Source organism: Truncatella angustata (genome assembly GCF_020726525.1).
Source record: "Truncatella angustata strain MPI-SDFR-AT-0073 chromosome Unknown BKA67scaffold_6, whole genome shotgun sequence".
NCBI classification, from domain to species: domain Eukaryota; kingdom Fungi; phylum Ascomycota; class Sordariomycetes; order Amphisphaeriales; family Sporocadaceae; genus Truncatella; species Truncatella angustata.
In genome coordinates this window covers 1,899,023-1,921,840 of record NW_025763386.1, presented here as the reverse complement: position 1 = coordinate 1,921,840, position 22,818 = coordinate 1,899,023, and the positions used below count along the sequence as shown (strand labels likewise).

Sequence of the window (22,818 nt, the reverse complement as noted above, 5' to 3'; positions counted from 1 at the left end):
CACTCTGAATTCCGAAGAACAACTCTACGCTACCTCTCTCTCTGCTTCAAGAGCACATTCTCCGGAGCCGTGCATCATCGTTTGCCATTCCACTGCATTTGCGACTCCAGCTCGCCCCATTGATGAACTACCCCTAGGGGCTACCAACTCCCAACACCGCCAAAATGGCTTCCTCAGGCATGCTCACAAAGGTCCGCCCAGCCACCACCACTTCCTTCCCCATCGCTCGTCTTCCATGAACACAGCTGACTAGTTCCTCAGTTCGAGTCCAAGTCCTCGAGGGCAAAGGGCATTGCCTTCCACCCCAAGAGGTAAGAGCTTCACACGATGCGCCCACCCCTCCCTCACCAATCAACCATCACATGAACTCATGCTACCTGAATTCGAATTCTGCTCCTCAAAACACCTTGTTAACCCACCACCTCAGGCCATGGATTCTTGTTTCCCTCCACTCCTCCACCATCCAGCTATGGGATTACCGCATGGGAACTCTGATCGATCGATTCGAAGAACACGACGGCCCCGTTCGCGGCATCGACTTCCACAAGACCCAACCTCTGTTCGTCTCGGGAGGCGACGACTACAAGATCAAGGTCTGGTCATACCAAACGAGGAGATGCTTGTTCACACTCAACGGCCATCTCGACTACGTTCGAACTGTCTTCTTCCACCACGAGCTTCCCTGGATCATCTCCAGCTCCGACGACCAGACCATCCGGATATGGAACTGGCAGAACCGTTCCCTCATCTGCACCATGACTGGCCATAACCACTATGTCATGTGCGCCCAGTTCCACCCCAAAGACGACCTCGTCGTCTCCGCTTCCCTCGATCAGTCCGTAAGAGTATGGGATATCTCAGGTCTGCGAAAGAAGCACTCGGCCCCTACCTCCATGTCTTTTGAGGACCAGGTCGCCCGCAACAACCAGCAACAGACTGATATGTTCGGCAATACCGATGCCATGGTCAAGTTCGTTCTCGAGGGCCACGATCGCGGTGTCAACTGGGTTGCCTTCCACCCTACCGCACCCCACATTGTCTCCGCCGGCGACGATCGTCTCGTGAAGCTCTGGCGCTTCAGCGAAACCAAGGCATGGGAGGTCGACACTTGCCGCGGACACTTCCAGAACGCATCTGGCTGTCTGTTCCACCCCCACCAGGACCTCATCCTATCTTGCGGTGAGGATAAAACGATCCGAGTTTGGGACTCACAAAAGCGAACCGCCGTCCAGTCTTTTAAGAGAGAGAACGACCGTTTTTGGGTTATCGCCGCCCATCCCGAGATCAACCTGTTCGCTGCTGGCCACGACAATGGTGTCATGGTCTTCAAGCTGGAAAGGGAAAGACCTGCTTCGACTGTTCACCAGAACAACTTGTTCTACATCACCAAGGAGAAGCACGTCCGTTCGTACGACTTCCAGAAGAACGCAGAAAGCCCGACACTGCTTTCGCTGAAGAGACTTGGAAGCGCCTGGGTACCGCCTCGTACACTTTCGTACAACCCTGCCGAGCGATCTGTTCTGGTCACGTCGCCGTCTGACGGGGGCTCTTATGAGCTAATCAACTTGCCACGCGATGGATCCGGTGCCCTGGAAGCTACTGATTCCAAGCGCGGACAGGGTAACTCGGCCATTTTCGTCGCACGTAACCGGTTCGCCGTTCTCAACACTGCTGCCCAAACCGTTGACATCAAGGACCTGTCGAACAACACTGCACGATCGTTCAAGCCTCCTGTTGGTACAACCGACATCTACTTTGGCGGAACCGGCCATCTCCTCATCATCACCCCTACCGCTGTCCACCTCTACGATATTCAGCAGAAGAAGAGCATTGCCGACCTGTCTGTTAATGGCGTCAAGTATGTTGTCTGGTCAAACGATGGTCTCCATGCCGCACTTCTGAGCAAGCACAATGTCACCATTATCACCAAGACCCTGGAGCAGGTCAGCACTCTTCACGAGACAATCAGAATCAAGAGCGCAACCTGGGACGACGCCGGAGTTCTTCTTTACTCTACTCTCAACCACATCAAGTACACCTTGATGAATGGCGACAACGGTATCGTCCGAACTCTGGATCAGACCGTCTATCTTGTCAGGGTGAAGGGCAGAAGTGTCTACTGCTTGGACCGTGCTGCCAAGCCCCGTGTCATCAATATCGATCCCACCGAATACCGCTTCAAGCTGTCCCTGGTCAAGCGCAACTACGAGGAAATGCTTCACATCATTAAGACGTCCAGCTTGGTTGGTCAGTCCATCATCTCATATCTGCAGAAGAAGGGTTACCCTGAAATTGCCCTGCAATTTGTACAAGATTCTGCCACTCGGTTTGAGCTGGCTATCGAATGTGGCAACCTTGACGTTGCTGTTGAGACTGCCAAGGAGCTTGACCGTCCTGCGCTATGGAAGAGACTTGGAGACGAGGCTTTGGCACACGGTAACCATCAAGTCGTTGAGATGGCTTATCAAAAGCAGAAACAATTCGAAAAGCTCTCCTTCCTTTACTTGTCCACCGGTGACCACAGCAAGCTCGCAAGGATGGCCAAGATTGCAGAACACCGTGGAGATTTCACTGCTCGTTTCCAGAACGCCCTCTACCTTGGCGAGGTAGAAGATAGGATACAGATGTTCAAGGAGATCGATTTGTGTTAGTATTCCCGCGATCAACTTTGTGCTCATTCACACTAACCGGTAACCCAGATCCTCTTGCGTACGCCACCGCGAAGGCTCACGGTCTCGAAGAGGAGGCTCAGTCCATCCTGGAGGCTACTGGCATTACAGAGGACCAACTGACTCTGCCGTCCTTCGGAGAGCCGCTCAAGCAACCTCAGCCTGTAGTACCAACATACAAGGCAAACTGGCCGACCAAGGCCAGCTCTCAGTCGGTCTTTGAGAAGGCTCTTACTGGACAATTGGAAGGTCTCACATTAGACGACGAGCCTGCGGCGGCTACAGATGGCTTTGGTGAACTGGGCGAGGATGACATGGCTGCCAAGAAGAATGGTACTCTTGAAGCTGACGATGATGAGGATGCTGCTGGTTGGGACATGGGTGATGACATTGTCCCAGAAGCTGACAGTGATTTTGTCAACGTCGAAAGTGCCGATGCCGGTGGCGCTGGTAGCAGCGAGGCGGATCTATGGGCCCGTAACTCGCCTTTGGCAGCTGATCATGCAGCTTCTGGCTCTTTTGAATCCGCCATGAACCTTCTCAACCGGCAAGTGGGTGCTGTCAACTTTGGCCCTCTCGAGCCTCGCTTTACGGAAATTTACGAATCCACAAAGAGCAGCTTACCAGCTTCAGCCGGTCTTCCGCCACTGGTCAACTACATTCGTCGTACGCTCGATGAGACAGATCTCAGAAAAGTTCTTCCTATCATCCCCCGAGACCTGGAGTACCTTGCAAGCAACGATTTGCAGAAGGGATATGATGCCATGAAGGGAAACAAGCTCGAAGACGGTGTTAGGATCTTCAAGGGTATCTTACACGCGCTGCTTGTCAACGCCGTATCTGCGGAAGGCGAAGTTGCCGAAGCAAAGAAGCTCATTTCGTCGGCTGCGGAATATGCACTGGCCATGACAATTGAGCTCAAGCGCCGCGGGCTCGGTAGTCCCGATGCTGTAAACTCTAACCCCGATCTGCAAAAGCGGAGCTTAGAGTTATCGGCATACTTCACAATACCCAAGATTGAGGTGCCGCATAGGCAGCTCGCCCTACTCAATGCCATGAACTTGGCAAGCAGGAGCAGGAACTACAGCACCGCATTGAGCTTCGCAAACAGAATGCTGGCAAATGGCGGAGCGCCAAGATTGCTTGAAAACGTAAGTCTAGTCTACAACCGTCGCAATGCCGTAAAGCTAACCTTCAAAAGGCCAAAAAGGTCAAGGCTCAAGCTGAGCGAAACCCTCATGATGCGGTTGAGATCGAATATGACCAATTTGCTGAGTTCGATGTTTGTGCTGCATCATATACCCCTATCTACAGTGGTACACCTTACGAAGAATGCGCCTTTGATGGTGCCAAGTATCACACGAAGTACAAGGGCACAGTATGCACGGTGTGCGAGGTATGCGAGGTTGGCAAGCACGGCAGTGGTTTGAAACTCTTTGCGTAGAGAGCTAGAGCTCGCTCGAGTCACAGCTGGATCTGGGTAGAAGGACCTGCTTCCACACTGATCTATGAGTGGGCGGATGAGCTCAGGTAGCCAGGCTGTCTGACCCCACCAAATGGGAAGACGGCCAAATGTTTTGCCATAGCAGATAAGTCCGGCAGAAGATGAGAATGCACACGAGTTACGAGTCTTAGGTTTGGTACAGTGTGCTGGCGGTATGTTGAACCTAAATCAAAAGTAGAGATAGAAAGGAAGGGAGTCAGAACTGGAGTGACTGAACAAAGCCAAACTAGTCATTTGGAACAGTATAGTAATGACCCAAGCAATGAAACACCCATTTATTTTTATATGCTAGCTACACCATACACGGCGCTGGTCAAATACGCCGATTCATGTGACGGTAACCTTGGACAGAAAGTGCAAATCCAAGCTCAACCTCTCATCATTCTGGTGACTGTACCAAGCCTAGCGAGCATACTTGATTAATCACTGCCGAACGTGTCGATCTCTCAAGGCCCTACCGTTTCGTCGCTAGGTTCTTCAATCCCCCAATCGTGCTCCGTCTTCGCCGTTCCATCCATCGTGTGTTGAATCCACGTCCCCGTCCTCCAAGCCAGCCGTGCGTGTGCAGGCGTAGTGCAATTTACTGGCACGCTGGAACGAGAGATATTTCCGGCTCGGAAAGGGGGTCTGATGTCGGAGCTTGCGGTGCCTGGTGGGTGAGGAGATGCAATTCGATACTTTCAACGTGAGCTTGGACCTTCTCTAGGGAGCAGGAGTGAGTTCAATTCTAAGACGACGATGTGTATAGAGACAGCCTTCTTTTTTTCTTCTTTTTTTATTATAAATTTTTTTAAATCCTTTATGCGTCATTGAAGACCGCGGTGAAGGCGAGTTTTGTGCGGAGCACTCAGTATAAATTGCACGTTTCTGGAGCGATGCACAAATGGGGAACCTTGACGTCAATGGGTGGTCATGCAAAACGTATAGCTCTATTTCAGTCCCAGCATCTACACCTATGCATTACGCTGTGATGCGTCCTTTGGTTTGTATTAGTACAGGCGGACTTTCTCATGTCCTCCTCAAAGTGGCATGCCGGTGGGCCATGGTGGCTGGAACCATTCGAAGGGCGTTTCTGGAAGGATTCTTTCTAGAGCCCCAAGACCACCTCAGACAATTGTCTCCAACTCTCGAGCGTATCCAAGCGTGTTCTCGATGATCATCTGCGAAACATCCTTCTCCTCGGCGTCCTCGGCCTCGGCAGCTGGGAAGTAGATCTGACCATCACGAATCACCCAGCCGCGCTGGCGGGCAAACTCGATTACAGCACCTTCAGATTCGAGGAAGAGAAGCGACTTTGTGCTACTCAGTGGTAGGGAGGGGTATGCGCGTTCCGAAGACGAGGCGATTTCGGAACGAATTTGTGATGTGAGAATCTACAAACATGGTTAGTATGGGCCTGCCTTGCTTTGATGCTCTACAAGGGTGTTGACATACCTCGGAGAAGACACCAAATTCCTCACTCGGCACCTCTCCCTTCTTCATGGCCTTCCACACACGGTCATAGCTTCCCTCCATCAGCCATCTCTCCAGCTTGATGGGATATCCGAGATAGCGATCGGCCTCGATAGCCTCGAAGCCTCCATTGCCAACACGCATACTCAAGCTCTCCAGCTCACTGTGGAAGACGTCGTAGCGGCCTTGGGTCAGGAGGAGCAGGAGGTACAGTCCGGTGATCTTGTTCCGTCCATCGGGGTTGGGCTTGAGCTGACTGGAAGGAAGTTCGTAGAAGGGCTGCAATTGCTGGACGTATCGGGTGAAACCCTCGGGATTCCTTGCGCGGATGGACGCTAGAGCGCCGAGCTCATAGACATCCCGAGCGAGTGACAGAAGGCTGGACGGGGTTGAAGGTGTAGGTGTCAGGGCCTTGGCCTGCAATAATGAGAGCTTGGCTTTTGAGAGGAGGGACAAGGCTTGTTCGTAGGAAGAAGCGCCCTTGATCTGGGTGATGATCTGCTGGATTTGTCTTTCGGCCATGGCGCTGGCGTGGGCGTGTGTATCCGAGTACGAGCTTGAGTATGCGTATGCGTATGCGTCTTGGTTGTGGATTGCCGTACTTGACAATTCCGCAGGTGTCACTTGCGACGCCGCTATGGAGGATGGGTCCGGTTGGTGGATAGATTGATAGTTTGTCGAGGCGTTGTTTTCCGCTGCAGCAGACAGGCTATCCTCTACTGGCTGACGTTCTGGATCTGAGGTGTCGTCGGATATGGTGGTTGATGGATTCGCGGTTCGAAGCGATGATGTTGGCGAAGATGGTGGGTTGGGGCGGACAAGGCGTAATGACCCGAGCCAGGCTGAGAGGCTGACGTTGTACTTGGGCCTTAGTGCTAACGTCAAGGTCTTGCTGGAGATGTTGCTGTTGCTGTTGCTGTTGTTTGCCCTCGCCTTCCAGCTGCAGACGGAGCTCAAGCTTGGGCCAGTTTGACTTTGAGCTCCACTGAACTCACTGAACTCACTGAACCCCGACCCCGACCGAACGCCTGGGTCGCTGGCTCCGGCTCCTGTAACTCCTGTAGCTCCTCCTGTAGCTCCCGGGTGCGCCAAACTTGACCTTCCACCCTTCCAACCTGCAAAGTCAAGGAATCTCATTGCCCAAATATATAAGTTACCCGGACACATGCAACTCGAGGAGCTCTGTTTCACCAAGAACGAATACATGTGTATGATCTAAATTCGAGTCCCGCCACAACTGTAGGCTCACCATCTGTTTTACTACTCAATATTTCTTACAGCCATCTATCACTCGTGAGCATGAGCATGAGCATGAGCGTGCGCCAGTCAGGTGCACTTGAGAAGGGTGGTCATATGGATCCTAGAGGTGGGGCCCTATACTGAAGCCCAGCTTGTTATTCGCAGCTATCCGTAGCCATTGCAATTGTGTCTTGGACACGGCATTCCACCTTTGGAAGAGGCAGCTCGCTTGGAAATGTATTTTCTTTCTCATGTGCACAAACAGGGATTTGGAGCACACGAGACAGCTTACGGAGAACCAAAGTCTGGACATGTTGTATGTACCCACATATCGAAGCTACATCCTTCGGTCGTGGCTCTCAGACATCAAACACAATCATGAAGAGATGCAAACTTCCAACTCTCTTCGAAAAAGAAAAACAAAAGTTGAGCATCAACTAGTAATGACGCCAAATCTCCTCGGTTTCATGTCCCCAGTCGTCTCTCAACTTCTCAGTATACGAGTGTCGGACCCTGTCAGATCGCTGCAAGCGACGAAAATGAGCCTAGTCTAGCCGCAAACCCGCCTGGAATAACCTTAAAATAGAAGCCACGAGGCTGTGTTCTTGTTCTTCCGATGCGCCATGTCCCGCCGCCCAACAGCATCGTGACTTACTCCGATCACTGCTCTAATCTTTCGCTGCATACGGGCAGTGCGACATGTACTTCCTCCCTGAGAGATACACATCTCTGTATATGGACTTTGTATGTAGATTTCGTGGGCCGTCTTACCATCTATATTGGCTGTCGCGATGTCCTAGGCAGCCCAAAGCAAAAGCAAACCTGAGAAGATACGAATGGAGAATCCAACTATCTTTTCTCTATTTGTCTGTTGAGCACGTTTGAATCTGTCCTGTTTGGCCCTTTTCATGTTGCGAATGGTACATGAATCTTCGATACAGGTGATCATTCAAGTTAGTCTAAGTAGTTTAGATGCTCGCTCTGCTTGACAACTTTAATTCACTGTACTACTTTGTGTGTTTGGGCCTCCATGCTCCGGGCAGCAGCGTCGACCACCTCGTAGGCTCACATCACAATACTTGGTACTCGGAACATGATTCAGAATCTCATTGCAAAGATTACGTTTGCACATTCATTGGAACCCCGCAGTAATTTCCCATCTCAATAACGAAGACAAAATCTACTCAAAATCCATTCGCAACAACGCAACATCACCGGCGAGACAATCGAAATGATGCCCCAGCGTTACCCACCATACGCGCGGCCGAAGGGCGGTAGTCCAGCCTATACCGCGCCGCTCAGCTCACATCCCCAGGATTATCACTCACCAGGTAAGCTTCCACCAGACTACACAATACACCCATGGCAGCCAGGTACATGCACCGGCGATGCATGCAATTCAGGTGCCCCCTGTACGGATAGCATGCACAGTACGCACTACAGCTGAGCCGTCTGGTCGCTCGTCCCTCATGATAGCGATTTGGAAGAATGGTGACGATGAGAATTGCTCCGCCGACGTAGCTATTGGCAGCATAACTCAGTCTCTGAAGGGACGAAATGGACCGCGCCCGACAGCAGCAAACATCTCATCAAATTATCTTGAAAGTCAAGACCATTCTAGATGATCCATAACCACCGGTCAAGGTACCCCAAGACTCAAGAGCAATGAGGCCATGCCAACTCGCATTGCTCTCGCATTCGCTGCTGCCGAGCTCTGCCGGATACGACTCAGAACAGCTCCGGAGTTTACTATGGTACAAGGAGGGGTCGCTTCTCGCATTGATGAACGAACTTCTACCTCCAAAAACGAAGCAACTGTTCTCTTCTCAAATGAACAAGGTCGGGTTGTTCTCGTCTGTCAGCTTGACTGAATGCTAGTTGCCTAAAAGCCACGCCGTCCAGCTCGGCCTCTCCACAAATCTCCTATTACACATAGTACAAAGAGACCCAGACCCTCATACTGCAATCTTGCATAGCCCGCTCGTTGCAGGGTCTCTTAGCATATTTCACGTAAAGCCCGCCCCTGCAACACTGCATTATTATTATTATTGTTATTACTGGCGCCAGGCACTGCGCAACGCAACGAAAGAGCTCTTCCAAGTTAAATAAAAGAAGCTCAACCTGCCTTTGAGACCCATACCCATACCCATACCCATACCTATACCCCCGTTGTCAGACAAACGCCAGACAAACTTGCCGGACCCGGAAAGGATTTCCTTCGAGTGAGACAATCCTTTGCGACAAACAAGCGCCCTTCAGAACTTCTCGATTCCGCAGGCGAAGCGGCTTCGCTACAAACAATTAGGTGCTCTTTTGGACCGACAACAAACCAGTCGTTTGGTTACCCACTGGTCACAGACTTCCAAGAAGTAATAGAGAGAGCCCTGACAGCGACAAAATAAACGAGAGCGACCAGACGCCACACCCCTAATCTGCATTTTCCGGTTCTACCCTGTTCAGATTCCACCCGAAGCCCCGCCGCGGCCAGACAGTACGCGGGGTGGTGAAAAGGAATCGATTGCATCGGCAAGGAATACCTGCCAGCAAATACAACGGGCTTACACTTTGGGCTTGGATCGATTGGCTGTGAGGATTAGGATTTTGACGTGCTGACAATCTTCTGTTTCTTGGTTTTATGCAGGATCGGAACGGCCGCTTTTAATAGACGACTTTGACGATATGCCGCAATTTGGCGCGACCTTTTATCCAGGGGGTGTAGATGATTTCTACATGCCTAGCCCTGAAGTTCTCGCGCCTGCCCCTCAAAGGTAAGCTCTCATGCCACCCAGTGACTGAAATCATTCCAGCTCTGCTCAGCGTGGTGGACATTTGTACGTGTCTAGGGTATTGTCCCAATCTTTGCAGGCCGGATTTTTGCAGCATTGCAAATGCATCATAGCCGTCATATTATTGTGATTATTGTCGAGCGCCCCAGCTAACTCTGGCTATTCCCAAAAAGGGTGATGCCTGAAGTGCCCCAGAATATGCAACAAGACCTTCAGCGCATGGAACTAGAAGCTCGATCAGTCGACCCAAGCAGGATGAATTCTGCGACAGCTGGAAGTTATGGGGGTAGACCGCCTGTCCACGGCCGTGAACCTTCTTTGTCCCATGTCTTGAACACAAACGTGGGAACATACGGACAGCAGTATCAAAAGCCCAAGCCGGATATGGCAGATTACAGCCCTGCCTCGATTTACAGCCAGTCGAATTACAGCCCTTTTCATGAGAACGGCGCGACTAGTCCACAGCTTGAGAGGAAGCTTAAAGACATGCCGGCAGACAAACCCTCCTTTTCCCACTTCCCGAGAATCACGGGCGAGCATATTCCGCCTAGCGACGATGAGAAGGAGACCGTACTAGCCGAGAGCCGAGAGCATGTCCTGCATTCAAACGACCCGAACATGCAGATCTGCTGGGCTCGCGACGTACTTGCTTACGTCGAGATCTCGGCAGAAGCTGCCACGCGCGAGTACGAGGTATGCAAGAAACCCGGCGATCGCGACTTCGGAAGGCCCTCAACTCCGCGAACCGAACATGAGCTCAGGGACGATGCTACAAATATCATCAACTACCTCGCCGACCAAGGACATCCCGAGGCCGTCTTTATCCGTAGCAAATGGCTCGAGTTTGGCAAGTTTGGCCAGAGGCAAGACAAAAAAGAAGCTTATAACGGTTATGTCACCGCTGCACAAAATGGATGGGGACGAGCCGAGTACCGAATCGGCATGCTCTACGAAAACTCCAACGATGTCGACAAGGCACTGAGGCATTACTATGCTGGTCTGGAACTGAATGACTCCGCAGCATCCTATCGGCTCGGCATGATCAACTTGATGGGACAGCATGGACAGCGTAAAGACATCGCCAGGGGTTTGGACCTCATCCACCAGGCTGCCGACACCGCTGATGAGGACGCCCCCCAAGGTGCCTTTGTGTACGGCATGGTTATTGGAAGAGATTTGCCTGATGTGAACGTGCCGGAAGGGATTCTTTCTTTCGACGTTGCCGTCGCACGACAATACATCGAGAAAGCAGCATATCTTGGCTTTGCTAAGGCGCAACTGAAGATGGGCCAAGCATACGAGCTTTGCCAGCTCGGTTGTGATTTCAATCCTGCATTATCCCTGCACTACTATGGATTGGCGGCGAGACAAGGCCAGCCCGAAGCGTCGCTCGGTGTTAGTCGGTGGTTCCTCTTTGGATATGAGACCTCCTTTGCCAAGAACGAGCAATTGGCCTACAAGTACGCCCAGCTTGCCGCCTCATCTAAGCTTCCCACTGGTGAGTTTGCAATGGGCTACTACCACGAAATTGGTATCTATGTCGAAAAGGATGTTAGGGAAGCGCGGAAGTGGTACGAATTGGCCGCTGAACATGGCAACAAAGATGCGCTTGGGCGCTTAGATGGACTCTCACAGGCAAAAGTGCTCTCAAAACAGGACCACGAAACCACGACCCTGACTAGGATCAAGTCGCAGCATGGCTCGCAGCGTGGTAAGAGACCTGATCGATTCAAGCAGGTCAGTGCCATGCCAGCTGTGACAGAAGATAATTCCCCTCGACCTTCCCCAAGAGTATCGCCTCAACCCTCGCCAAGACAGTCTGCATTTGCTGGTTCCAACATGCCGGATCCAAGCAGACTGAGTGGCGAAAGACGGCAACCCGCTTTCACGGTCAACCTCGCTGAGAGACCCAAGTCAGCAGCAGCTCCATACCCAGAAGACGACAGACCTGCACCCCTGAGTCTCAACAACACCAGGCCAAAGTCGAGCGCGCCATATCCCGAAGATGACATGCACGGAGCTAAGCCACCAGTCTCACCGCACTACAACTCCAACATTCGGCCCTCGTCAGACCGCCCAGGGAGCGCTTTCGGTATCCGTACGCAGTCACCCGGTAGCCAAGGACCCCCAGGCCCTGCAATGCGCGCCTCGCAATCGTCAAGTCAGCTTGGCATTCCCGCTGCTGGGATGGACCCGAATCGTGGTCGGCCGGTGTCAGCATCTGCTGGCTGGCAACCTCAAGGGCCTGGTGGATACAGGCAGTCGCCTCCAGCCGCTGGGTACCAAGACTACAACCGTCCTGTGTCAGCGCAGTATCCTGGACATGGTGGTCCTGCTGCAAACAACCCGGCCTACAACCGTCTGACCAAGACAAACCCAAATCCCGGCTTGCCAGCGAAGGGGACACCTCCAAGCCAATACCCGATGGGTGGTCAAGGACCAGGAGGGGCTCCTGTGCCCGCGCAGCCCGGGCGGGAGTATGGCCCACGCACCTCCTCCCGCCCGGTTTCTGCGGTCAATGATCCGTATGGCGGCCGTACTCCTTCTGCTGGGCCGAATACAACATCACCTGCAATGACTGGTGGAATGGGTCCCGCACCACCACGAGCGGACACGTACGGCAGACCCGGGCTTCCGATGGGAGGTCCTGCTGCCTCGAGACCGGGCAGCACGAGGCCACCTGTTGGGTTACAGGACACCGGTGCCGCAAGTGGGAGGGCTAGTGCACCTCCTAGCCGCCCAGCTGCCGCATCCCCAGCGCCTAGTGCTGCCACGACTAGTTCTGCACAGACTGCCCCCCCTGCACCCGTCAAGACGCCTTCAGGCAAGTCGGGACCATCAACTTTTGAGGAGATGGGTATCCCGCAAGCGAAGAAGGATGACGAATGCGTGAGTCTTTCCTCCATAACCCTCTTGCCAAACTATATGCCCTTTGTGCTAAACTTGACTTCAGGTTGTAATGTAAACGTGGTCTACCTAATCTTCTGTAGAGATGATAGACATAAGCATGAACATGGCATTACCAGTCGTTATCCCCGGGGTTCCTACCTTGATGACGTCAAACCCTCGACGAATTCGTCTGATGGAAATTAGCACTGGTGGTGTCTACGACCTTGCTTGGAAATAGAGGTTTTTATTTGATAATAGGCATAGCATCAGCTGAGGTAGCGTAGGAAGGGAATGCATCGAGCGATAATTGATTGAGACGTCCGAGAAAGGGGGAGACGTCTCTCGAGGAACGACGAACAGAAAGGAGAGTGTAGAGCATGAAGCATCTGTGAAACACACATTCGATGCCCTCCGTGAGTGCGCAGTGGTTTTGAGGAGTCTCATGTAGAGGCTCCAATACTTTGAAAATGCGCGAAGCATAAATGGACACTGTCAATAGAGATGCCACGTGCATTTGAAAAACCAGGCGCGGCACTGGTGATTTAACCCATCAAGGAGGAAAATGCGCAAACATGTTTACTTGACAAGATCTCGGCTAGTCTAGACCAAAAGAACCTTTTTGCCCGCTACAACCCTTGAAATCCAACCTTACGTAATTGGCAAGTGTGAATGGATGGTAATACAAAGATTATGGAACATGTGAATCGATAAGACGAAAGCAAACCTGTGTCATCGTACAATCATCTCAGTATGCGCGAGGAAATGAATTGGGTATGCTCTTAACTAGCCTTTCAAACAAAATTTCGCCGAATATGAAGCTTTTGACCACCAAGATACTACAAAAAGAGTGCCAAATCCTAGAACTAAGCCATGGCAAGAACACCGGCAAACGCAGCGCCAGCGACAACTACTAGTGAGTCATATTCCATGCGCCCTGCTGCGTTGGGAGTGGAGGTTGATTGAGAGCCACTGCTGGTAGTGCTACCTGAGCTGGACGCGCCGGTGCCAGTGCTGGTGCTGGTGCTGGTGCTGCTGCTGCTACCACTCTCTTGCGTGTTGGTCCTGGTGGTGACGGTGACCTGACTCGTATATCCGCTGGTGGTCGGCTCTGTGGTGATCCCGGAGCTGCTCTCGTCCGTGTTCGTGGGCATGGGGGATACCGGGAAGGACGAGGTGACGATGGCGACGGTGGGCGACGTGGTCGGCATCGTGGTCTGCACGACGATCTCGCTCTCCGAAGTGGTGGTGGTGGCGGCGGTGATGGCAGCGACGCTGCTCGACGTCGCGGCCGTCGCCTTGGCCACGAGGCAGGACATGTACGAGGGCGTGTCCACGCACGCCTCCGTCCCTTTGTAGCTGCCGCAGCAGGGGTTGTTGGTCTTGGGGGGAGCGCGCCCGCCGCCGCAGTCCAGTGGGTCGCAGATCTGGAAGTCGTCCGGGTCGTACCAGTGCGTGATGCCGTCCTCGCAGTGGCCGAAGGTGTGAGTCGCGCAGCCTACGGCATAGACGCTCCTGGCTGCAAGTAGCAGCAAGGGTACGGTGGTAGTCGAGAGCATAGTGTTTTTCCTTTCCTTTCTTCTCCTTCCTTCTTTCACTATTATTAAAGACTTGGGTTGACCTCTAGTCGGTTGTGTGTTCAGTGGTGGTGGTTAATTGCATGTATAGAGGAACCTTTACATGAGACTTTGTTGAACGTTGATGGTTTTGCTACACAATGGGAGTCGGAAGGGTCATGTCAAGAGCGGCAAAATGAGATCAGTGGCTTTCAAGTATATGTACGAGCCCCAGCTGAAGATGGTTTACGAGTAGTTGCCAAGAGGGATGAAGGAAATTGAGTCATCTGGGTTGCCCTGTCGAGACGGGTTCGTATGGGGCCACTCGTATTGCTTTGACACGCGCCGCTAAACCGCTTAATACGAGAGCTTATCTCACCTTGCCCAATAGTACCAAGTTTCCTTTACAACTGCAGCATTTCAACCAAGAAGCGGTGCCGAGCTCGTGTTGAGGATATACGCAGACCTTTCTTGTGTGCTGACTTGCATGATCAAGACTTCGGAGCATTCATTTTTCCAAGGCTGCATGTTCGAACGCATTCGGAGGAAAAGATGCGGAAGATGCTTCAGGGGTAAGTAACAACAATAATAATAAGCTCTCAGCTAAGCTTAATCCAACCCCGGAACTTGTTGATTGGTGCTAAGCACCGTTAGGCTTCCTCGATCGTCGCTAAGCCGCATGTCAGCATTTAGCCAACTACGTAGCATTAGGCCAAGCCCAGGCGCTTCGTCTGCTTGGCGTGCCCAAGAATAGGGGCCTGTCGACAGCTACCCGCTCAGCGCTTCTTCCTCAAGTCACCACCCAACCCAGCAGGCCAGCGAAAGGATCTATACGATGCCCTGACAGCGTGATCAGAGAAATTACATTTGTGGATAATTAAGTGTACTCGAAGTTGATTTTAGATACAATCATCCCCATATGGGTTAAAGATATAACTCCTAAACGGGTCCAACACCTTATATATCATACATCATTAAATAGTAACGCTGGAAAGAACTGTCACACGGGTGGACGAGCCGCAGAAACTAGCGTCGCCGGGGCACTTGTTCTCGCAGGATGAAGTCACCATGCGAACACTCTGCGAGCCGAGCGAGTTTCCACAGTAGCAGTTGGAGTCTCGCAGGCCGGCAATAGTGTAACCCTGCGTTGTGCAAACGTTGGCACAGTATGTGCGGGTGTTCAGGCTACCGGTGTAGCCAACGACGGTGAAGGCAGCGACCGACTGTGCGTTGTCCACATCGGTATAGCAGCCCCGGTGAGTCTTGCCACCGGCGTACACGGTGACATCCGTATCCGTGAGAGCCGCGCCGGTCAGCGCGGGGTTGGGGTATGGATCGTCGCCCGCCTGGTGACGAGGGTACCCGGTGTCGTAGGCTTTTGAGCCGTCGCCGTTGAAGTTGTCTCGGAAAAGGCGCGCGTTTCCGCCTGGCGACCTGAACATATCCACATTGTTATGGGTGGTGTTCACGTAGTCGACAGTGTGGCAGCCCTCCCCAGCTGGGTTCGCGCACAAAGGTGCCCAGGTCTCAATGAATTTGAAGAACCTCTCGTGTCTATCTTTACCAGTGGTATAGGGAGCACAGAGGCCTTCCGAGTAGTCACCCCTGTCACGGATACCACGACCATGGGCCACAGTCTTGCTTCTCCAGTTGGCAAGAACCGCGTTTGCGCCTGCTGCCAGAAGTGCCGCGTTGTAAGCCAGGCTCGTCGAGTGAGCGGATCCATAAGATGTGTACTTGGCAAGTCCTTCCCTCCAATCATCGTAAGCGCTGGCGCACTTGCCCGTCGACAGTGGTCTGCTGCTGCTGAACCACGTCGAACTGCTGGGGTTTCCGAGATAGTAGCTGATCGGGACCTCAACACCAAGCTGCGTTCTTGTCTTGCCGACGGCAGCGTATCGGTGCATCATCTGTCCTCCCATGGAATGGCCCGAGACGACGATATGGTTCATGTTTGGGAAGAGCGTCTTATTTCCATAGTACTGGACCACCTGGTCGAGAGCATCATAGGCGGACACAGACCTGAGGCGGGGCGGGTATTGGTTGTTAGAACCTCCAGCCCACTAGATCACGGGCGGTCAGTCTTGATCTCGCAACAGGAGAGTTCAAGAACACTTACTTCTGTACCATACCAGACGAGTGCAGGTGATGGATATTTCTGATCAGGAGTAGTGCCGCTGGCGTTGTATGGAAAACCAGATGTGGCATGATTGTCCTATTGATAGACAACTTGTCAGCTTATACTCTTATATGTTAATGAATCGAAGGCTTCACATGTGGAAGTACTATCTTTCTTAGGTCGAGAGAGGAAACTAGGCATAACAAGCTGACATGTTTGACTACTCACATTAGGGAAGTACGGAGCCAAGATGATCACGTTGTCGGTGTTAATCTGGCTATCTGCCATGACTTGCAAGGCATTGATCATGTCTTTGTGGTAGTTCCAGGCATCAGCATTTGCCCCAGAGACAACTATGACAAGCCTTTTGATTGCATTGTTCAGCAGCCTCTGCCCTGTCGAATTCATAGACAGGTACGTAAGGAAGCTGAGGTCGCTTGCAGCATCAGAGGTGCAAACATGCTGGCCAGAAGGATCTCTGATCTTGAAGTATGTGATGTTGGACAACGCGTGGCTTGGCTTAAGAGTGTTCGCAAAGGGTGTACCGGCATACTGGGCTGGCACCACTTCTTGGCACTGAGCGTAAGCACTGCGCCAGAAGACAAGAGCACTGAGAAAGACCGAATTGAACCGCATCTTGGGCGAAAGCAGGTTAAAAGAATGGGAAAATTTTCAACCACTGAGCAATAAACGAGAGAACTGCTGGTACAGCGGAAGTGGCAATCCAAGCACGGGAGTTGAAGCCATATTTCTACTACACATCTCGTGAAATCGTGATGCATTTCAAACGGCCATCAGCAGAAACTAATGCACATTTTCCTGGAAGCGATGCTGACGAGCTCTCTTAATCGCCAGGCCTTGGCAAACATTTATTGATCCTTCGCTTATGCACAAGAACAACGCAGTTCGTGTATAAATAGGATTATATACCTTGATTCAGCCATGTTCCTGCAGCAAAGGGTGTAACATGCAATCACTCTATTGGGCTGCGATAGTAGGTGCGTTGATGGGACTCCAAAAGCACGCAGGTGACTGCATCTCAGCTCTCAGCCTCCTCGAGATGTGTGGGAGAGTTTGGTGGTTCGCCCGGTCAATGTCGACCTGCTAGCATCGATCTCCGGTGGCATCTAGGAAGGAAATCCCGTGAACTATTGTCAGTTAACGCATTTAAGTGGGTGTGCAACAGGGGGCACAGCAGATATGCTTATGTTGCCACGAATCGGAGAGCACGCCGACTATCGTTCGTTACCTGTTGGCAAGGATTGCGCAGACAATTACTCTATTTTAATGTCATTATCATTGGCTCGCTTGTGTATACAAGATAGCTTAAGGTTCGTCCCGACTGCTCGTCAACTCTGGCGGTGGAGATTACTAAGACCAGAACGATCTGGTCTTTGATCGAAATGCAGCTCATGACTTCTCGCAAGGGAGGGAAAACGCCTCTTACGATCTTCAGCGCGCCAGACGCCGTTAAAACCCTTGTAACAGGAATGTCTTGGCACTTACCAAGTACGACCAAGCGTAGTCGTTGGTTATCTACATTTGGGATCTTTGAAGCAAAGTGTTATGGACACCAAGTTGGAATACTATTCCGAATCTTGCAGGTTAATCTTATCTCCTGCAAGGCTCTTCCGGGTTGTACTACCCTGGGGGTCGCTTAGGAGATTATGCTTCTCCGCGCATCCGAACTCGAGGGCACGCTGATTGTCGGTTTCCGCGTCGACAAAAATAGCACAGTTGACGGAACATATCTGTGGTCTTCTTGAATACGCGTGCTCAATGGAAATGCCAATCGGCTGCCGGAGGTTCGGTCCAACATCAATTTCAGCAGATGCAATGTTGAGCTTAGTACATGTAAGGAAACCAGATGCAGTGGGTAATATTGATTTACACCGGCACCGTCTGCCAATCAGCTGTCGTATTGCCTGCATGATCTATGACAAGGAGGATTCTGCAAGCGACGCGTCCTATACCATTACCTATCTAAACCCCTGTCAGTTGATGCGTGTATTGCCAAGTACGTCATCGCATCTTGTATGACTTGCCCTGTCGCATCAATGGGGCATTGTACAATTGAGGAACGAGGACTGCTTAACCCTTTCAACAGTTGCAGTATTACGGAAGTGCGCTAACAATGGACTGAACCCAAATCCGCCGTCATGGTAGAATCAGACCCATATGATGATCTTAGCAATTCCTATCCCTGTAAACGCACCCCTGGGCCTCCAAATCCATGATGTACAGATAACAGGAGATTTCGCGATGCTAAGACATCGGACGCTTCTGTCAATCCAGGCTTCGAGGCATGAGGGCGGTAAGGCACATTTGCCAATGGGTGACAAAGAACACCCATTCTTGACGAGTGCCTCCTCCGCATTCGACCCCTCAATAATGTCATGGTATTCTGATGCTACACGAGGCCACCGAATTGGGCGTGGTGGCGTTATTCCAGATTCTGATCTAAATCTGTCAACACCATGTATTCTTTCCATCACTGGCTAATCTTACAAGACCTGATGATTGCAAAGACCCACATGACGACGAAGGAAGAGGACGACGAAGACAAATCCAATCATTGCCAGCCTCTTGTTGAGTCGGTAGCCCCAGACTGTGGATGACCAGTTTCCCGACAACGGGCTACCTGATTAGGGTCTTTGGTAGGTTCCCCTGCCGGGCCCTCTTGATTATAATTTTCATGCAAAAAGAAAGAAAAAGAAGGAGAAAGGAAGGAAACTAGAAAGAGGCTAGAAAAAGACTAGGTCGAATGAACTCTGGAACGTCTGTGGAAATCTGATATTGTTAAACAAGCGCATGAGCACGTTTGTTTCCAGGCAGTTACCTGGTCTTGCACACAGACCGCGAGGCTGCGGTGATAGTAGCTGCTTAGAATGCTAGAGGCTCGATGAGTTCCTGCGGCCAAAGACAGAGAAAGTATTTAAATTTCAAGCACCCAAAAAGAGGCGAGATCATGTTGGGTATTGTTCAGCCGTGTGGCGTCTCCAGGCTTCAAACGGATTCTCGCCCCAAATAAGGGGCGGGCGCATGTTTCTTACACCGCAAATATGGCTAGCGAATAATACACACCGAAGATCTTAAGAATTATAGGTAGAAAGCCCGGCATTCTGAGGATCGTGTTCGGTCTTGTCGAGTCAGATATGTTGAGGAACTTTTTTGGTCGAGCTTATGGTGTTACGTTGCGTCGTGTTCGCGCAGCCATTCTAGAGGTGGCGGGCATGTTAACTGGTCACTATCGACGAGCTGGAGAGTCAGCCAGCTTCGAAATCTCAACTAGTTAAGAAAAATGAGATTCCATATGGCTATATATGAACATTGACTATCGATACTGCTACTGCGGTTCTTATTACCAAGTATCCCACTTCCACGAACTAGGTCTGGAAGGGGGTCCGCTAGGTGTTGATTGACAAATTCAACAATGAAATAAAGGCGAAACATGGTCATACGTGATCAAACTTATCTTTAGACTATATTAATCACTGTAGATGGTCGTGATATCTTTATACATCTAAAAACTTGTCGTTGCTGGAGTACTCCAACCTTAATTCAGCGTGTTATACCCTACTCTAGGCAACCCCCGGTCACTAATAAGGTGGGCTCACCACATGCATGTGGATGACTTGAAACGCGGGGAACCGCCAACATCTTCATCACCAGCTTTTCTCTACTCAAACGATTGTACACACGATTGACATGAGGTCTACGCAAAAGAAACACGTTGAGACATTCCGGTCAACAACTATGTAACACACAGTTTTCAACGTAAGACAATCTTGGTTCTCTATTATATACAGGAGGTTCTTGCCTCCATTTGTTCACACCTCAACCCCAGCACATACCCCTCAGAATTGTGGAAAACCCTATCCTATCGCTCAAAGTTTAGGCGCAATCTTCAGTGCAGCTGGAGTTGAGCCGAGTTCCTATTTGTGGAGGTCGAAACGGTCGAGGTTGGCGACCTTGGCCCAAACGTTCACGAAGTCCTTGATGAATTTTTCGGAGCTGTCGGATTGGCCATAGATCTCGGAAATAGCGCGCAACTCAGCGTGCGAGCCGAAGACGAGATCAGCGCGTGTTCCAGTCCACTTCTTCTCGCCAGTCTTACGGTCCTTGCCCTCGAAGAGCTCCTTCTTCTCATCAACGGCCTTCCACTCGGTGTTGGTGTCGAGCAGGTTGACAAAGAAGTCGTTGGTAAGCTTGCCAGGCGTTTTGGTGAAAACACCGTTCTTGGAACCGTCGTAGTTGGTATCAAGGACACGCAGACCACCGAGGAGAACCGTCAACTCAGGGGCTGTGAGGGTCAACAGGTGAGCCCTGTCGACCAGGAACTGCTCGGTTCGTACACGAGACGTGCCCTTTCCGTAGTTGCGGAAACCGTCCGCGAAGGGTTCCAGATGCTCGAATGACGCCACATCAGTCTGCTCCAACGAGGCATCCGCGCGACCCGGGCTGAAGGGTACTGTGATATTGGACCCAGCATCCTTTGCGGCCTTCTCGACAGCAGCGGATCCACCGAGAACGATGATATCTGCCAACGAGATCTTCTCCTTCGAGCTTGACTGGTTGAACTTCTTCTGGATGCCCTCCAGGGTGCTTAGCACCTTGGATAGCTGCTCAGGGTTGTTCACCTTCCAGTGCTTCTGAGGCTCGAGACGAATACGGGCGCCGTTGGCGCCACCACGCTTGTCGCTACCTCGGAAAGTAGAGGCAGATGCGAAGGCTGTAGAGACAAGCTGAGGTACGGTCAGACCAGAGCCCAATATTTCCTTCTTCAATTCGGCAATCTGGCTGTCAGTGACCACAGGGTGCTCAAGAGCTGGGATGACATCTTGCCAGATCAAGTCTTCCTTTGGCACCTCAGGACCGACGTAGCGGGATCGAGGACCGAGATCACGGTGTAGGAGCTTGAACCAGGCCCTTGCAAAAACATCGGCGAACTGGTCGGGGTGCTCCAGGAAGCGTCGAGAAATTTTCTCGTACTCTGGGTCAAAGCGCAGAGAAAGATCCGTCGTAAGCATTCTAGGCTTGTGCTTTTTGTTGCCGTCATAGGCGTCGGGGATGATTTCGTCGTTGGTCTTAGCCACCCATTGGTTCGCACCAGCGGGGCTTTTCTCCAACTCCCATTCATACTTGAACAAGTACTCAAAGTAGTTGTTGCTCCACTTGGTAGGAGTCTTGGTCCAGATGACTTCGAGACCACTGGTGGTAGTATCGGGGCCCTTGCCAGAGCCATGAGTGTTGCTCCAACCAAGTCCTTGCTGCTCGATGCTGGCACCTTCAGGCTCGGAACCAACCTTGTCAGTTGGACCGGCACCGTGTGTCTTACCGAAAGAGTGGCCACCAGCAATAAGGGCAACAGTCTCTTCGTCGTTCATAGCCATACGGCCGAACGTAATACGGATATCTCTGGCAGCAGCAACGGGATCTGGGTTGCCATCAGGTCCTTCAGGGTTGACGTAGATCAAGCCCATGTGGGCAGCACCCAAGGGCTCTTCAAGCTCTCGGTTGTGGATGTCACTGTGACCCTTTTTATGTTCATCGCCATCCAGAACACCGTCGCCTTTCAGACCCTCATGGCCGTCGGCATAGCGCACGTCGTTGCCAAGCCATGTGGTCTCGCCACCCCAGTATACGGACTCATCGGCTTCGTATACATCTTCACGGCCACCGGAAAAGCCAAATGTCTTGAAGTCCATGGACTCGAGGGCGACGTTGCCAGTCAGCAGCAGCAGATCGGCCCAAGAGATCTTATTTCCGTACTTTTGCTTGATCGGCCATAGCAGACGACGAGCCTTGTCGAGACTCACGTTATCGGGCCAACTGTTAAGAGGAGCGAATCGTTGTTGGCCCTAGAGAAGGAAGCCGAGTCAGCACCCTGTCAACAAAAAAAAACCCCCCCAAAGCAGTCAATGCGATTGGACTTACCTGACCGCCACCGCCACGACCGTCGGTCGTTCGGTACGTGCCAGCACTGTGCCAAGCCATACGAATGAAAAGACCACCATAGTGGCCGAAGTCAGCTGGCCACCAGTCCTGGGAATCTGTCATCAAAGCCTTGATGTCCTTCTTCAAGGCAAAGTAGTCGAGACTCTTGAAGGCCTCCGCATAGTCGAAGTCCTTCAGGGGATTTGTGACATTGGTGTGCTGGCGGAGGATGTTGAGCTTCAACTGCTCTGGCCACCAGTCCTTGTTTCTGGTACCACCGCCACCGACGTTGGCACGCTGATGAACTGGGCACTTCTTCTCCGCCATCGCTGTGGTATGCCAAATTGATACTGGGGGTTTATGTTTATGTTTTTGTATTTATATTTTGATTTTGGGTTTGGGCTTGGGTCCGGTTCAGGGCGATGGGGGGACCTGGCGTGTGTGCGTGTTTCTCTTTATACGTCTTGTATTAGAAAGCAGCAACTAACAAGTGGAATAGATGCCCGCAGTGGACCTCGAAGGAACCACCCCCGCACTTTATACCTCCGCCCTAAAGTCCCACTCTGAAGGCCCACTTGGACCCCGCGTTTCAACCCATTCCTGACCCCGCGCCATTATAAATAATTGCGGCCTTCCTATTGGCTCTCGGCAGTTTGGCGCGTGAGATTCG

At 51.8% G+C, this 22,818-nt stretch overlaps 6 protein-coding genes across 6 annotated transcripts; 2 read left to right on the top strand and 4 right to left on the bottom strand.

The window, feature by feature from the left end:
- Positions 1-164: 164 nt before the first annotated feature.
- BKA67DRAFT_521353 (coatomer WD associated region-domain-containing protein) lies at positions 165-4,113 on the top strand (the record flags this gene model as incomplete). The annotated part of the gene is made up of 5 exons (XM_046098270.1): positions 165-191; positions 262-311; positions 428-2,646; positions 2,700-3,820; positions 3,871-4,113. 5 exons carry the CDS (start codon positions 165-167, stop codon positions 4,111-4,113), a joined length of 3,660 nt encoding a protein of 1,219 aa, XP_045956332.1.
- A 1,166-nt stretch (positions 4,114-5,279) lies between these two features.
- Positions 5,280-6,147, bottom strand: BKA67DRAFT_521297 (GANP/Nin1/mts3/eIF-3 p25 family protein; the record flags this gene model as incomplete). Its single annotated transcript, XM_046098266.1, has 2 exons — positions 5,280-5,546; positions 5,608-6,147. The coding sequence occupies 2 exons, from the start codon at positions 6,145-6,147 to the stop codon at positions 5,280-5,282; spliced, it is 807 nt and encodes a 268-aa protein (XP_045956331.1).
- A 3,396-nt stretch (positions 6,148-9,543) lies between these two features.
- On the top strand, positions 9,544-12,615 carry BKA67DRAFT_660821 (uncharacterized protein; the record flags this gene model as incomplete). The annotated part of the gene is made up of 3 exons (XM_046107695.1): positions 9,544-9,632; positions 9,824-12,539; positions 12,604-12,615. The coding sequence occupies 3 exons, from the start codon at positions 9,544-9,546 to the stop codon at positions 12,613-12,615; spliced, it is 2,817 nt and encodes a 938-aa protein (XP_045956330.1).
- Positions 12,616-13,089: 474 nt separating this feature from the next.
- BKA67DRAFT_345180 (uncharacterized protein) lies at positions 13,090-14,303 on the bottom strand. Its single transcript, XM_046096330.1, has one exon. It carries the CDS (start codon positions 14,093-14,095, stop codon positions 13,403-13,405), a length of 693 nt encoding a protein of 230 aa, XP_045956329.1. The 5' UTR covers positions 14,096-14,303; the 3' UTR covers positions 13,090-13,402.
- Positions 14,304-14,900: 597 nt separating this feature from the next.
- BKA67DRAFT_345110 (uncharacterized protein) lies at positions 14,901-16,184 on the bottom strand. The gene has a single exon (XM_046096329.1). It carries the CDS (start codon positions 16,042-16,044, stop codon positions 15,067-15,069), a length of 978 nt encoding a protein of 325 aa, XP_045956328.1. The 5' UTR covers positions 16,045-16,184; the 3' UTR covers positions 14,901-15,066.
- Positions 16,185-20,146: 3,962 nt separating this feature from the next.
- On the bottom strand, positions 20,147-22,475 carry BKA67DRAFT_593681 (peroxidase/catalase; the record flags this gene model as incomplete). The annotated part of the gene is made up of 2 exons (XM_046104965.1): positions 20,147-22,072; positions 22,149-22,475. The coding sequence occupies 2 exons, from the start codon at positions 22,473-22,475 to the stop codon at positions 20,147-20,149; spliced, it is 2,253 nt and encodes a 750-aa protein (XP_045956327.1).
- Between the last annotated feature and the right edge of the window lie 343 nt (positions 22,476-22,818).

What these genes read in the sequence shown, in the direction of transcription:
- BKA67DRAFT_345180 (XM_046096330.1), bottom strand. Translation starts at nt 14,095, where the DNA reads ATGCTCTCGACTACCACCGTACCCTTGCTGCTACTTGCAGCCAGGAGC.
- BKA67DRAFT_345110 (XM_046096329.1), bottom strand. Translation starts at nt 16,044, where the DNA reads ATGAACCATATCGTCGTCTCGGGCCATTCCATGGGAGGACAGATGATG.